Consider the following 15,139-nt stretch of genomic DNA (forward strand, 5'->3'; position numbering starts at 1 on the left):
ATCTTTAGCTAGCAGAGGGTTGAGGGGTGCCTGCTGAACTAGAAGAAGGCTGTGAGGAAGGCACCTGTGGATCAGTTGTCCCCGAGTTGCAGTTTTCCCAAGAACTGCTTGCTCAGCTCCAGCCAGCTCCAGTAAACCAAAACTAAGGCCTGGTCTCTGGCAGGGCTACTAGGAGCTTCTCTGGCTCCCTGGCTCTCTCAGTTAAACAACAACAATTCCTGAAATTAAAGTAATTTACTTCCCCAGTGACTTGCTTTTCTTGATGCTTGGCACTCTCCAGATAACAGTGGCCATGATGCTTGCTAACCACCTGCTGATCTTTTACCCACCACATGCCTGATTTCCTTGGCTACCCCTAGCAACAGCCAATGGCGGGCCTAGAAAGGGACATTTCACTTCTCTTCCTCCTTTCCCTTTTCTGCTCTATAGTTACCTCAGCTTGGAAGCATCTGGGCCCTCTGCTTTCCTGCACGCAATCTGCTCTCCGCAGGTCTCCTTGTAATAAAACTTGTCACCATGTGGATTCTATGACCGGATTCACATCACCAGGCTTCGTGGCAAGCACCTTTACTTGAGCCCTCTTGCTGGGTTTAAATGATTTTCTTTCTTTCTTTTTAAATAAATCTTTATTTATTTATTATGTATACAGTCTTCTGCTTGGACACCAGAAGAGGGCACCAGATCTCATTATAGATGATTGTGAGCCATCATGTGGGTGCTGGGAATTGAACTCAGGACCTCTGGAAGAGCAGCCAGCACTCCTAACCTCTGAGCCATCTCTCCAGCGCCTAGATGATTTTCGTAACATTTCTGGAACATTGGCTTTCTTGAGAGCATTTCCTGGCCCAGCGGAGTGACAGACCCATTTGGATTAACTCTGAAGGGAGGGATAATGCCTTTTACCACTAAGCCCCTGCTAGAAAGCAATGTTATAATCTTTGGAGCAGTACAGAATACATGATCACGTCTCCACCCAAGGCAGAATAAATGATCCAGATCTTCTATTCTTTTGACCAAAAAATCATGTGAATAACCCAGGTGTAAAAGAATGAAATAAAATACATAAATAATTCTATAAAAATAGCCACTCCTGGAACTAGGGAGATAGTCCAGGGTTCAAGTGCTGCTTGCTATGCAAACACAAGGATCTGAGTTCAAATCCACAGAACACAAGTGAAAAGCTGGGTGAGCTTGCACATAACCCCGGAGCTGTGGGAGGACGAGGACAAGAGGATCGTTGGGGCTTCCTGCCAGCCTAGCTCCAGGTTCAGTGAGAAACCCTGTCTCAAGGGAATAAGATAGAGCACGACAGGCTAGGATGCCTGATGTCATCTTCGTCTGACCTACACATGTGCACAGGGCACACACCTGCACACACACACGCTCATATAACACATACATGCGCACACAACCTTTTTTTTTTTTTTAAAGTTAAAAAACAAAGCTGGGCGGCGGCGGCGGCGGCGGCGGCGGCGGCGGCGGCGGCGGCGGCGCACGCCTTTAATCCAGCACTCAGGAGGCAGAGACCAGTGGACCTCTGTGAGTTCAAGGCCAGCCTGGTCTACAGAGTGAGTTCCAGGACAGCCAGGGCTACACAGAGAAACCCTGTCTCGAAAAATGAAAAAATAAAATAAAAAAACAAAAATGGGGCTGGGGAAGTGGCTTAGTGGGTGAAGCCTTTGTCGTATAAACATAAGGACCCGAGCTGTGACCCACAGAACGCTAGGAGAAGCCAGATGTGGCAGCACGTGTCTGTGGTCTCAGTGTTCCTTTGGCAAGATGGGAGGGGGCGACAGGAGACTTCCCCAAGGCTTATGGGCCACCTAGCCTCACATATGTAGCAACAAACAACAACAACAAAAAGCCTGTCTCAAACAAGAAAGAAGGGGAAGCCCGACACCCAAAGTGATCCTTTGACCTCCACATGTATGCCAAGGTACACATGTGCTCACACTCACACAAACACAAAGAAAGAAAAAACACAAAGAAAGAGGATCCCCACTAGTGGGATGGGGACAGCCCCCCAGAAACCTGCCAGTTGACTGCCCTGTATATGCACTTGTTGAGAAACCAACAAGCCAAGAACTCCCAACCGCCCCAAGGACTTTAGCTCAGCTTGGTCCTCACTGCTGAGATTGTCAACTCCATCTATCCATCTGTTTGCCCATCTGGACACAGTTCTGCCCTTTGCCTCTTCTGCCTCCACAGTCTTAGGTCTCCTCTCACTTCCTTAGTTCCACTACACCCTACAGCTCCCCTGAACTCTAACTCTGGGACCTGGCTCTGCCCTGTGTCTCTAGCAGCAGCTCCCCAACATGTCTTGGTTTATTTTTGTTTTTGTTTTTAATTTATTTTATGTGCATTGGTGTGAAGGTGTCAGATCCCCTGGAACTAGAGTTACAGACAGCTGTCAGCTGCCATGTGGGTGATGGGAATTGAACCCAGGTCCACTGGAAAAGCAACCACTACTCTTTACCACTGAGCGAGCCATCTCTCCAGCTCCCTCCCCAACACATCTTGTTATCTCACCCACCAGCGACTCTGCATCTCTGTCAGCTGCCTGCCTCTACCTCCACTGAGGCCTCTTTGAATTTGGTGGCAGCCTCTTTAATCCTGTTACAGGCATTCTGAAACCTGCCCTGTAGACAGACGACAGGTTGATAGATGACGGCCACAGTTCCAGACATAACTACTGTGTTCCATTTGAGGTACAATCACAGAGAATTAACATGAGTAGTTACAGTGGGAATAAAAGACACTGCGCCTGCTGGAGTCACTATCAAGGCAACTGAGGACCCTTGACATATGTAACTTATCAGTTTGTTATTTGATACATTCTGACATTGTGAAAAGACATAGATGTGTTCACCTGTGTTTCTGACATTGTGTACTCCTGACAAATACCCACTCTGGGGTCACTTGCCTGGTACCAGACAAGAGTTAAGCTCCACTGACAGGGAGAGAGCCCAGGGACTTGATCCCTCTGGGCTCCCTGGAGCCTTCTTGCCTCCCAGGACAGGAAGTGGTCATGTAAGCTGGCCTTACTGCTCTTTACTGGGCTGTAAGACTCTGGGGGGGGGGGGGGAGTCGTCCTCAAGGCAGATAATTCTAAGGAAGGAGACTCATCACCATTGCCCTTCCAAGAACCCTGTGGTTTGTAGAAGCCAGTGACACAGGGACAATCCATTACCACTGGGGAGGTCCAGTGTTACCCCAATCCTCTGTATCCAGGTTCCCATGTGAATGGTCACCATCAGAACTTCTCCAGAACACAGACAGACCCATCTCAATTCTACATCACTGAGGATGATCCCTCCTCGGGCTGACCCTAGACTGTGCACACTAACTACTCCAGCCCACCAGACAAAGGGGACATGTATGCAGATGGCTCAAAGGCAGTGGCCAGACACCAGGGCTTCTCAGCAGCAGACACCCCATTGTCTTCTTAGAGAAAAGCTTGGGCCATGTGAGCAAGCCCGGGCCAGGGTTCTAGCGGCTGAGTCCCACCAAAAAGAGAAGAGTATAATTCTCCAGAGGGCAGCCACTCCAAAAGAAACTGTTCCACAAGTAAACCAGTGGGGGTAGGGGGAGTCGGGGAGCCTGCCTGAGAACCAGATGAACAAGGACCTATCTACAGTCCACCCACATCCAGCTCAACCCACCTCATTAGAAGATACACGAGAGACTTGTCACTGGGGGCTATAGGCAGATGGCAAGAGGCACACAGACCGCTAGCCCTCTGGGAAATACAAACAAGGAGATGCCTATCTCCCTACACCAAATGCTGGCGAGGCGAGAAACCCCATGCGGCTGGTTAGGAATGAATGAGAAATGGCTCTGTAAAGCAGCCTGGCTGATCCTTACAAAAGGAAACATGCAGCTTAGGACGTAGCAACTGCATTCCCGAGTGATAATAGGCAAGCTCCGCAAGTTGCACACTGGACAATTGCATTTGTCTAACATGTTGACAGCTGAGTCTAAAAGGGGGAGACGACAGATCCGTGGTTTGCTCGAGGTCTGAGACGCCGGCTTCTCCAGCGTCGGAGGCCCTAACATTGTATACTAGTCACGCAACATGGCGTCTCCAGGGAGACTCAGCCAAACACAAAGCAGTTCTCCATTATTTCTCCCTAACTGATTGAACTGCAACGATCTCAAAGCGCGGTGGGGCACACCTATAATCCTAGGGCTCGAGAAAGGTTGAAGCGGGAGATTGCTAGTTCTAAGATCAAGGCCAGGAGCCAGGGATCAAGAACAGAGCGGAGGAGGTCTGAGCCAGGCTCTGACTGGGGCATCATCAGTCGGGTCCAGGGCGGCCACCTGCCGTGCACACTGGGGGATCGGAGCGATGGGCAAAACAAGTGACAAGCCCGAAGACTAAGAAACGACCCGAGGACCGCAGACTGCTTGGAACCCTGAGAAGAGGAGGCGTCTCTGCGCCGTGAACGCCGGGAGAAAAGCGCCGCCAGCTGTCCAGAAGTCTGCACAGCCGCAGACACCACCTCCTTGGCGTCCCCGCAAGCTATGCGCCAGGCCGCCGCTGCAGCACCACCACAGAGAGGTCGGGCCGCGCCTCCTAGAGCGGCCCCGCAGGGCCCGGGAGAGGTGGGCGGGTCTACGGAGCCGAGCGCAGCAGCACCACCACAGAGAGGCCTGCCGACGGCTCCTAGAGCGGCGCCAGAAGGGCGCGAATGAGAGGGCGGGGCTCCGGAGCACGCGGTGGAACCACCGAGAGCCCCGCACGGCTCCTAGAGAGGGACCGGAGACGGCTTAGGACGGTGGGCGGGGCTCTGGAGCGCGCGGCAGCACCACCGAGAGGCCGGGCAAGGTAGAGCGGCTCCAGAGGGGCGGGCGCCTTCAGGCGCGGGAGAGGCGGGAGTGGCGGCTCAAGTGGGGGGATCGTAACCGTTGTCTGCCCGCCCGCCTGCCCACGGCCAAGTTCAGCCGGCATCTGCGCCCGACACCCACCAGGTACCTTCTGCACGCGCGCTCGGTGTCCCCGGCCTAGCGAAAGTCGGCTTCTGGGTCTTTTCTCCGTGGGGCGCCAGCCGCTCGGCGGTATTGCGGAGGTCCCGGAGGCGGGGAAGGTGGGGCGGGCTTCCTATCAAAGCCCCTTGCCGCGGGTGCCTTGAGCTCCGAGCCCCGCCGGGTCCAGCAGCACTTTGGTGGACCTGAGCTAACGTTAGGCCCGCCGGATTGAACTAAGTTGCCTGCTTCACTCGCACCCACTTTGTGCACGGGCCTGAGAGGGGAGGGGGTGCAAATGAGATGGTCGCTGTGGTCTACTGTGGTGTTGATGACTGTTTTCAGTTTTCAGTGAGGATGAGCCTTGGTGAACAAACACAAGACACCTGAGGCCTGCTTGTTACGCCTCTCGCCGGAGTGATGGTGTTTGAATTGGTACTGAGCTTGGATGCTGTCAGATAGGGACTCTCAGACGTCTCCTCCTGAGCTGTCCCACAAAAGACGAACGCTTTCGGATGGTGACGTTCAGACTCCGAATCCAGATAAGAACTTTATCTGCTGGGTTAGGTATGCAGGCATCAGTGTAATGCTTAGAACAAAACACGGTGCGCTCCCAGAGTGACAGTTGTGGTTTTGGACAGGTGTGGGAGCTCTAGGTGGGAGTGCCAACATAGCCCACCCCTTTAGGCCTCCAGGGGTGAAGGGGATGGTGCAGGTTTAGAGATAAAGAGAGGTCACACAGAGAAAGGCTCATTGGCACAAGGAACAGCCTTTGGGGGTGTGATGGCGTGTGCTGGTTGCTGTGGATTATGAGGACAGCCCTAAGGTTTCCAGGCAGTATGTAATGGAATTACCTCTTGCTGCAGGGTACATGCACAGTCCCGATGTGGGCAGGTGGAGAGGATAAGGATGGGCAGGGAAGTTTCCACTTGGGGAGATGGGAAGTGGCCATGATAGAGAGTTCTGTGGGAATGAGTGAAAACCTTGTTCTCAGGCCAAGGAGTGTCTCCTGGTCAGTGGCTGAGTTAGTGAGAGCGTCACCCAAAGAGATGCGCATGCTCTGGACCAGTGAAGTGGGCTGGAGTTCTGGGGAGTCCACGTTAGTCTGAGATACTCATCAAAGGACAGTGGAGGGACTGTGGCCCCGAGAGCTGCCTTTGACCTGTTGTCAATGCTTTTGCCTCCAGAAAGAAAAGGACAGCGGCTCTGTCTGCTCGGTGCCAACATGCAGCTTCATAAGCAGGATGTGCTGAGCTGTCCCCGACAGAGTGAAGTCACAGAGAAGCCAGGCAGCCACTAGCTGGGGGCCCTCAGCCTTCCCTGGCTTCCAGGGTGTTTCCCACTTCCTAGGAGCAGCAATGGAAAAGCCTGCAGGCAGGAAAAAGAAGACCCAGGCCCCCAAAGAGGAAGCAGGTGCTCAAAAGGCCACTGCCAAAGGGGAGAAAGCGCCAAGGGGGAAGAAGCCAACCAAGAGGAGGCCCCGGAAGCCCCGCAAACAGACTGTCCTGAGTCCCGAAGACGAGGCGCATATCTTTGATGCCTTCGATGCCTCGTTTAAAGATGACTTTGAGGGCGTCCCCGTGTTTATTCCTTTTCAGAGGAAGAAGCCCTATGAGTGCGGTGAGTGCGGACGAATCTTTAAACACAAGACAGATCACATTCGCCACCAGAGAGTTCACACTGGCGAGAAGCCCTTTAAGTGTGACCAGTGTGGGAAGACCTTCAGGCACAGCTCAGACGTCACCAAACATCTGAGAATCCATACCGGTGAGAAACCCTTTAAATGTGGGGAGTGTGGAAAGGCCTTCAACTGTGGCTCCAATCTTCTGAAACACCAGAAAACGCACACTGGAGAGAAGCCTTATGGCTGTGAGGAGTGTGGAAAATCCTTCGCCTACAGCTCCTGCCTCATCCGGCATCGGAAGCGTCATCCGAGGAAGAAGCACTGAGCAGGGCAGCCTACAACTGTAGATCTTTTTCAAACATCAGATGTTGGTCTAGGTTTCCGGTGCAGTATCTACTGATGGCTCATGTGGCTGCCTCTCCCTGTCATCGAAAGGAAAACCCACCCATCAGACCTAAGAACCCACAGAGGCCTTCTGCCCTGTGAGTCCTCACTTGATGGTAACACGGTGCTCCCCGGGGCTTCCTGCAGCTCCAGCCATTTTCCAGACTACTTCATTCTACTCAGGACCATCTTTGGAACAGCTTTGGGTCACCGAGAACTTACAGCTAAAGAGACAACCCTGTTGGCGAGGGCCAATGCCTCCCTCTGCTGCCTCTGCCTGCATCATCCACTGTGTGATGGTCAGTTCTTTTGAAGGCTTCTGGCTCTGGATGCCTGGCCCCATGAAGTCTGCTAGGGGCAAGGACCCCTGAGGTGGATGGCAGGCAGCACTCTGAGCAGCTCTGAGGACCCAGGTCCCCTTGGATAGCACCAGAGCTTGCTCATCTCTGCAGCTAACTTTGGTGATCTTGAAATTTCTCTCTTGCTGAACCAACAGTCTCTGAGCTCAGCCCCAGTGCCTGAAACTGGACTACACTGTGTACCCTTGTTCCAGCCACCATCGTAGACAAGTAGCCTGGACTCAAAGTGGCCTCGGTAGACCCTTGCACCCTGCCATAGTGGTAGATTGTTTAGGCTAGGCCTTGTAGCTCCAGGGTGTCAGCAGCAGCTTCCACCCACTGTACCTTCAGAAACAGCTGTGGCCCAGCCCCGTGGCAGCCCACCATTCAGGTCAGCTCCACTTCCTGCCTGTCACCAGGACAAGACAATGTGGTTGCGCCTGCCCTCTGTCCAGGTGCTCTATGAGGTCTGTGTTCTAAGGACAGCAAAGTGACTGCTGACCAGAAGGGTAAGTTGGCAGAGATTTGGACTTTATAAAAAAAAAAAAACACCTAGTAATAGCTTTAGTCTTTGAGGACTCTACCCCGAAAGAAGGGTCCCCAGCCAGAACTAGAGATGAGTTTGTCAATATATAAAGAAACCATGAGAAATAAATGATGCGAGGTAGCTATGCTCCCTGGTAGGGATGTTTTACCAGGTGTGGTAGTTAATCTTCATGTCAACCTGACTGGGTAGAGGATCAGCTAGGAGACATGCCAGGTGTGTCTGTGAGGGGGTTGCCGGGGAGACTTACCTGAAGAGACAGCTCAGCAGGTAAAGGCACTTGCTTCAGAAGCCTGGCAATTGAGTTCAGTCCTGGAACCCATGTAAAAGTGGCAACAGAGAGCCAACTCCCCAGAATTCCTCTGACCCCCACCTGCACACAGCAGCCGTAGACACACAGAGCCTTAAGAAACTAAGAGACTTGAAAGGAAAACTTGAGCATTCATCTATTTGCTTCCCAGTTACAGGCAGTGTGACCAACCATGACACACACCCCACCATCATGGCCTGTATCCCTTCAAACCAGGAGCCAAGGAAACCCTCAGGTTGCTTTTTTTCAGACAGTTGCTACAATAATGAGGAAAATAACAAATATACCAGGTTAGTTGTCCTTTTTCTAAAAGCTGAAGTGAGCACCGAGTGTCTCTGGAACCTTCTGGGCACTGGCCTAGCCAGGTTTGCTGATGCACTGTCAGGAAGTGCAAGCTGAGGCTGCAGTTGGACCAGGGCTTGCACTGCCCCTCCCTAAGGGCAGAACGTTTCAGGCAGAAGTCTTCCCACACCACTCTCCTTATACAGGCAACCCCAGGAGTATTGTACCAGACTTGATCCCCGAGGGAGAGCATGCCTCAATCTAATATGAAATCCAGTAGGTGAGATTGTGGGAAACTGGGCATCAGCTGGTGTAGATGTATACAAAACACACTCAGGCACCTTGTTCTGGGTTCAAGGAGTTGCACACACGGCTGGGACATTGGAAACCAGGGGTGTTAGCAGGTGACTAGGCACGGCCTCTGATCCCATCCTTAAGGACGCATGGGAAGGTTTCAAAGTACAGAGTCATGATTTCCTCTGTACTGAGAGGAAAACAGAGATAGTGTGTGTTCACTAGGGCCACCAGGCAGGGTGACCTGGGGCCATTCCTCGTGAGTCCAGGTCCGGGATTAGCAACATTTTATGTAAAGGGCCAGATTTGTTCTTGTCTTTGCAGATACACAGCCACTCACCTGTGCCACATATTGTCACATATTGTTACAGATGGCACAGCATGAGTAGTGTGGCCATGTGCTAAGCAGACTTGTCAGAAAGAGGTGCTGCTATGGTTTGTTTGCCAACCTTTCAGTTTGTTTATTGAGACAGGGTCTCAACTCTAGCCCGGGTTGTCTTGGATCCCCCTATGTAGCTTGAACTGGCCTCAAACTCACAGTGTGCTCCTGCCTAAGCCTCTGGAGTTACAGTCATAATCCATCGGACATGGTTAAAATAGATGCCAAAGTGCTCCCTTGTGGTTTGTTTTTACTTTGTTTGTGACAATGTCTTGATATGTAGCTCAGGCTGAGAACTAGCTATATAGCCCAGTTGGCCTTGAACTCACCATAAACCTCCTGCTTCAGCCTTCAGAGTTCTGGGATTTAGAGTCATGCACCCCACACCTGGTTTCTGATCCATATTCTTAATGAGGAAAATGAGAGAGTTTGAGGCACAGAGAGCTTGCAGGCTGTTACTTTGAGCTTCTGTAGGCTTAGTCCTTCAAAGCTAGATGGTGGTCAGAAAAGGCAGCTAAGGATGTTGGGGTCCCCAGATGCAAGAACTGGACAATGTACTTTCTGTAGTTTGATGTTCTAGGAGGATGACAGTGTGGACACAGAATCTACAACAGCCCACATCAGTCAAACACAACCCAAGGGGTGCCTGCATGGTCTGATTTGATTTGTGGAGAACTCTGATAACACCTGTCATTAGTGAGAAGTGTCGCTTTGAGCGGATGCATAAGGAGCCATTGACTTAGAGAAACAGAGCTGACCTGACTCGGCCTGAGCTGCTCCCTAACCTGGCCAGGTAGACTGTTTCTGGATTAGGTAACAAATAATTCTTTGCTGTCTTTTCCACATTTTAGGATGCATAGGACAGAACCCAGACACAGAATGCCATGTAGTCAAATACTCGCCCGCCTCAGGCTGGCCCTGGAAGACACCTGCAGCAGTGCCTGGCGGCAGAGTCCAGTCAGCCCTCCAGCGAACAGGTGTGTTCACGGTCATTGTTCTGCTTTTGGGGCCCTGGGGATGGAACCCAGGGTCTCGTGAGTACTAGGCCAATGCTCTACCACTTAGCTGTGCCTCAGCCCAGGGTTCTTGGAAAAGAAGAATTAAGTTGTTTGTTTGCTTTTTGGTTTGGTGTGGTTTTGAGTAGACTGGGCTGGCCTCAGCTCACAGACCCACCTGCCTCTGCCTCTGCAGTGCTAGGATTAAAGGTGTGCCAAACATAGCCAAAGAGCCATTTTAAAAACCACTGTCTTGATCTCCGAGAGGGAAGCAGGTGGTGAGAACTTGAGTCCTAAAGCGGAAGTCTCCTCCTTGCCTGGATGTTGCAGTGTTAGATGTATTGCTGAACCTTGTGCCTCAGTTTCCTCCCTTGCAATGGGGATGACAGTGCTCAACTCTAAAGAAGCAGCTAGAAGTCAGTGACTTGAGGTGTGGCAGGGTATGGCAACAAATGCCTTTAACCCCAGCACTCAGGAGGCAGAGGCAGGCGGATCTCTGTGAGTTTGAGGCCAGCCTGGTCTACAGAGTGAGTTCCAGGACAGTGAACAGCCACGGCTACATAGTGAAATCCTGTCTCAAAGAAAGAAGAAAGTCCATGTGTGGCACTGGCTCGTGCCTGTGGTTTTAATGCACACAAGCTCTTCCTGTGTGTTGGCATGTTTACATTGTTCTGTGATTTTCTGTGTTTTTATGGGTATTTCCCTGCATGTTTGTGCACCACATGCCTGGAGTGTTCTCAGAGGCCAGAAGAGGGTGTTGGATCCTCTGGAACTGGAGTTGCAGTCAGCCACCTTGTGGATGCTGAGAACCAAATCCAGGTCCTCTGAAGAGCAGCCAGTGCTCTTAACTGCTGAACCATCCTCCGGCCCCTTGTTGGACTTCTTTTCTGTGTTTTCCAAATGCCACTCACGGTTATGAGAAGTCGCCCAACCAAAGCAGCAGGAGGAGGTCATGGTGCAGCCCCAGCAGGAGTGGGAGGGGGTCAGACCTACTGCTTGGGCTAAGTGCACACGTGTGCCCCTAGGTATCGATCCTCAGCTGAAGCCCCACGTCCCTCTGCGTCCTTCACTTTCTTTGGGCAGCTGGCAGAAGCAGCTTGCACTTAACCCACCCATTTCCTTCAGTCAGCTATCTCCTACCCTCTTCTCCTTTACCCAGACTGTTCTTTGTTTTTTCCAGGCTGCTAGTGCAGATCTTCCTAGCAAGAAGCTCAGAGAAGTCAAGAGAATCAGTGTCTACCTCCACCACAGGGCACTGAGATGCCCACTGGGTCATGCACCAGGGAGGCTGTCATCACAGAATCCATTGGCAACAGGAAAGCTGTAGGTGGATGAGCTCAGAGAGGCCTTCTGGATGCCGTGTGGTAACTACAGGGCACTTTGACTTCTCCCTACCCTGAAGTTAAGGTGGCTGCATCACATCATTGACCAGCGACCATTAGTTCTGGCTCACTGTCAGCCTACCAGAGAGTCCCAGCACCAGCTCTTTACTTCAGTGAGAGACACTGAACAGCCACCCGGGAACAAACTGAATGCTCAGAACCTTCTAGATGTCTTGAGATGTGTCCTGGGGCATTGAAGAGCACTCCAGCAATGTATTGGGGTTCTAATTACAAAAGCATACTCAACTGCAGCTAGAAATTTCTGAGAGGTACGAGGCAGCTCTCCCTGGCAGCGCCTCAGCTCTACCTCTGGTGGGTGTCTCCTGCAGGAAGCGCTCTGACCAGCATGGCTGCCGCTCAGCCTCACTTAGAGCGGAGAGCACTGCGGCGGCCGACAACAAGCAGGTGGACGAGAGCTCTGAGCTGCATTAGCGTCCGTTCCCTCGGTCCTCTCCCGGCCAAGTGAGACGTCAGAAGCCACCTCTAGGGAGAGTCAGAAGTAGCCCTGGACTAGGCCCAGAACTCTTCTGTTGAGGAGACCACTGGTTTAGGCTTGATTCTAGCTGGCAACTTCAGTTCCTGGAAGTCTGTAGCTCCAGGGCACACCTGGGCTCCGTTCCTCCTTGATCTTGGATCCATCCCAGTTTGACATCAAGACACGATCATTTCCTGTGCCAATGAGTTCGGATGCCAAGATGCCCTGAAGAGTAAGGCAGGACCGGGGCCCTAGGAAGAAAGGCTGTGTACCCTAACTCAAAGGACGGATGCTTTGTGGCTTCAAGGGAAGATTTGGGGTAATGGGGTCACCTCTGGTGTGGACCTCAGGTATAGTGCAGACAAGGAGACTAGCCTATGTGCCACATTTACCCATAGGCCAAGAGATGGCTCCCACTGTCAGCCTACTCCTTCCAGAACTTTGCACCCGTGGAGTTGGGTGTTTGCTTTCTCCTGGTTCCTTCTGAAGGAAGACAAGTAGATTACCCTCTCCTGACTCAGATCCCCTGGGACTGATGCTTTCCTGTGGCAACTCCCAGCCAACACCCAGGTGAGGCATTGCAGCTGGGTCTGCAGGCATCTGGCTCTGGACCTGAAGGGAATTTGGCACCTCTGAACTGGTAGCACCCAGCTGGCCTGTCCACGCCTCACCTCGGCCACATCAGCAATCTGGTGGGACCTCATCCTTCTTGTATCTGGCTGTGCAGAGACACCTGTGTGTCCTAATGCCCTGTACAGTCCCTGCAGGGCGTCTCCTGCCCTCCTGTGCTAAATTGCCGTGAGTGGGAAGCAGCTGTAGCCTATTGTGTTGGAGCAGCTGCTGTCCCCGACCTGGTGGTTCTGTGTCACAGTTGTGAACTCTGCTTTGATGTGAAACATCCTTGGTGCTGTGTCAGTGCTGTGCACATTGGACTAGACATTGTTTGCTGTGCACTCGGTGGCTTCCTTCGTATGTGACCCCTCTGCTCCATGGACAGCCACACTGATCTCCTCATTGCCTTCCAGTTGCTGCCATGGTTTTGTGAGCAAATGCTGTTGCTGCTGCTGTTGCTGCTGCTGCTGGATGTCTATTTTCTCATAAAAGTAAATGTGTTTTCAACCTGCTTTCTGTGCTCTGTCAGGTGCCCTGCAGTGTGGAGGGATGCCCTCAAAGAAGCCACCAGCTTTCTCCACCAGGGACCCTGCAAGACCAGGGTCCCAGCTGGTCACTGCTTCTCAGGAGTGTCTAGGATGCTCCAGTGACCAAGCTCATGAGAGTATAATGTGTAATTCAGAAAAGTCGTCACTGCTGTATATTGGGGAGAGGGTGGAGGCTCTACAGCAGCAAGACATCTCCTGCCTTTTTGACCCCAGATACTAGGATTCTAGGTTAGTGTTTGGTTAGTTGTTCAGTGCCTGTAGTAGGGACCCTGAGGGAAACCTGGGAATCATCCATTCATTCTCCATTTAGGGCAGGTGTTCTCAACAAGGGGTGATCTTGCAAGAGACACTTAACAGGGCCTAGGGACAGTTTTGTTTGGAGGATCTGATGGGTGGAGGCTAAGATTTGGCCAGACTTCATAGTATACAGGTCAACCCCACCCCAATGGGGAGTGCTGGTGCCATGTTGTTACTCAGGAAGCTAGGGACCGAGTTGGGCTCCCCAGTCAACAGAAACACAAGAAGAACCCTTCTCTTTTCTGATCCTTTCTCCTGCAGCCCCAAGACTAACCTTAAAATGAAGAAGAAGGGTCACTTGAGCTTTCTAGATCTGGGATAACAATAGTGAGATCCCTATCTCAAAAATGGGATGGGGTGAAGCTGGAGGTTTATCCCAGTGTTGAAACACACAGCGTACTTGAGATGCTGGTTTACCAGTTGCTCTTCGAGAGGACCAGGTTTGATTCTCAGCACCCACATGGCAGCTCGCAGCCGTCTTAACTCTAGTTCCAGAGGCTGTCTCCCTTTCCTGCTCTCCATAGGCCTGGGCATGCACATGGTACACAGACATACAAACAGGCAAGACAGCCATATACATATGACAAAAATTAAAAAATACATATCCCTCCCCTTGGAGGGTTGCAGTGCCTCCCAGTACACTTAGAATAAAATCCTAGTCCTGAAATGGCTTTAGGACTTTTGTTTTGTCTAATCTTGCCCATCTTGTTCCATTCTCCCTTGCTTACCGTATTCCAGCCTGCCTGCTCTCAGGTCCAGAAGACTGGTGATACTCTTCCCATGCCTCAGGACATTTACACACATTACTTCTTTTGAATCCTCTTACCTCTCCCTATCACCTTCTCTTCCTCCTTTGATAGCATCTCCTTAGGTTATATTGGGCATCAGGCCTCCACTTGTGGGGTACACACCAGAGAAGACTAGGACATGGCTTTAAGCCAATAGGAAGAAAGTCTTGATCAGCTAGCCGGCACCTACACTGTGTTCAGGATCCCAGCTAAGCACCGAGCCTTCCTCAGGTTGAGCTTTTCAGCACAGAAACCATGTTCTGAGTGGAGATACTAGAGTTAACAAGAACAGTTAGCCAGAAGCGGAATTACAGAAGCCAAAAGGCAAGGCTAGTACATTTAGAAACTCCCAGAACTAGGAACTTTGATGGACTAGGTCTTTGTGTCTACGTGCTGAGTGTTATGGCCTGAATGGTACTTCCATCCTGAGCCACCTGTGCTAAGGTTTGGGGGCCTGTTACATTCCTCACTGGCCTCAGTGAATGAGTCAGATCGTGGACTCATCCCACTCTAAAGAGGTAGAGTTGGTCCTAAGGATCATTAATTTTACCAAATTGTTACATAATTGGCCAAATAGTTTAAGGTGCAGGGGCCCACCATTAATCCAATCAGTGAGAATTAAGGGCCCAGCTGGTGCTGATGGTGTGATGGCTAAAGAAACTGTTTTCTGCTAGGCATCTGTCTTGATATCCACTAGCCATTTGTCTGACTCCAGTCCCGGGAAGATAAATTTCCAATAACCCTGACTCAGCGACTCCACCCAGAAATGTACAGCCATGACCACCTATTTGTTATGATATGATTTTGTTGGCTTCTGTAACCTGCTTATGCAGACATTCAAGGACTATTTTGAGTTCTCCTTGGCTGCCTAATCTTGGCAGAGCAGAATGGCTCCTGGCTTGCTTGTGCAGATACTTAAGGT

General features: G+C 51.5%; 1 protein-coding gene across 3 annotated transcripts; it reads left to right on the forward strand.

Annotated features, from left to right (window-relative positions):
• Positions 1 to 4,748: 4,748 nt before the first annotated feature.
• Positions 4,749 to 14,019, forward strand: LOC114684740 (zinc finger protein 41). 3 transcript variants are annotated; one of them, XM_037197559.1, is made up of 6 exons: positions 4,749 to 4,971; positions 5,311 to 5,532; positions 6,153 to 7,820; positions 8,317 to 8,727; positions 9,972 to 10,097; positions 11,296 to 14,019. In XM_037197559.1, exon 3 carries the CDS (start codon positions 6,324 to 6,326, stop codon positions 6,912 to 6,914), a length of 591 nt encoding a protein of 196 aa, XP_037053454.1. In that variant the 5' UTR covers positions 4,749 to 4,971; positions 5,311 to 5,532; positions 6,153 to 6,323; the 3' UTR covers positions 6,915 to 7,820; positions 8,317 to 8,727; positions 9,972 to 10,097; positions 11,296 to 14,019. The 3 variants fall into 3 exon arrangements, with proteins under 3 accessions (XP_037053454.1, XP_028715138.1, XP_028715139.1); XM_028859305.2 differs by lacking the exon at positions 8,317 to 8,727; XM_028859306.2 differs by lacking the exon at positions 8,317 to 8,727 and having other exon boundaries at positions 5,318 to 5,532.
• Positions 14,020 to 15,139: the final 1,120 nt, after the last annotated feature.

This window comes from Peromyscus leucopus, chromosome 20, assembly GCF_004664715.2.
Source record: "Peromyscus leucopus breed LL Stock chromosome 20, UCI_PerLeu_2.1, whole genome shotgun sequence".
In the NCBI taxonomy this organism is placed as follows: Eukaryota; Metazoa; Chordata; class Mammalia; order Rodentia; family Cricetidae; genus Peromyscus; species Peromyscus leucopus.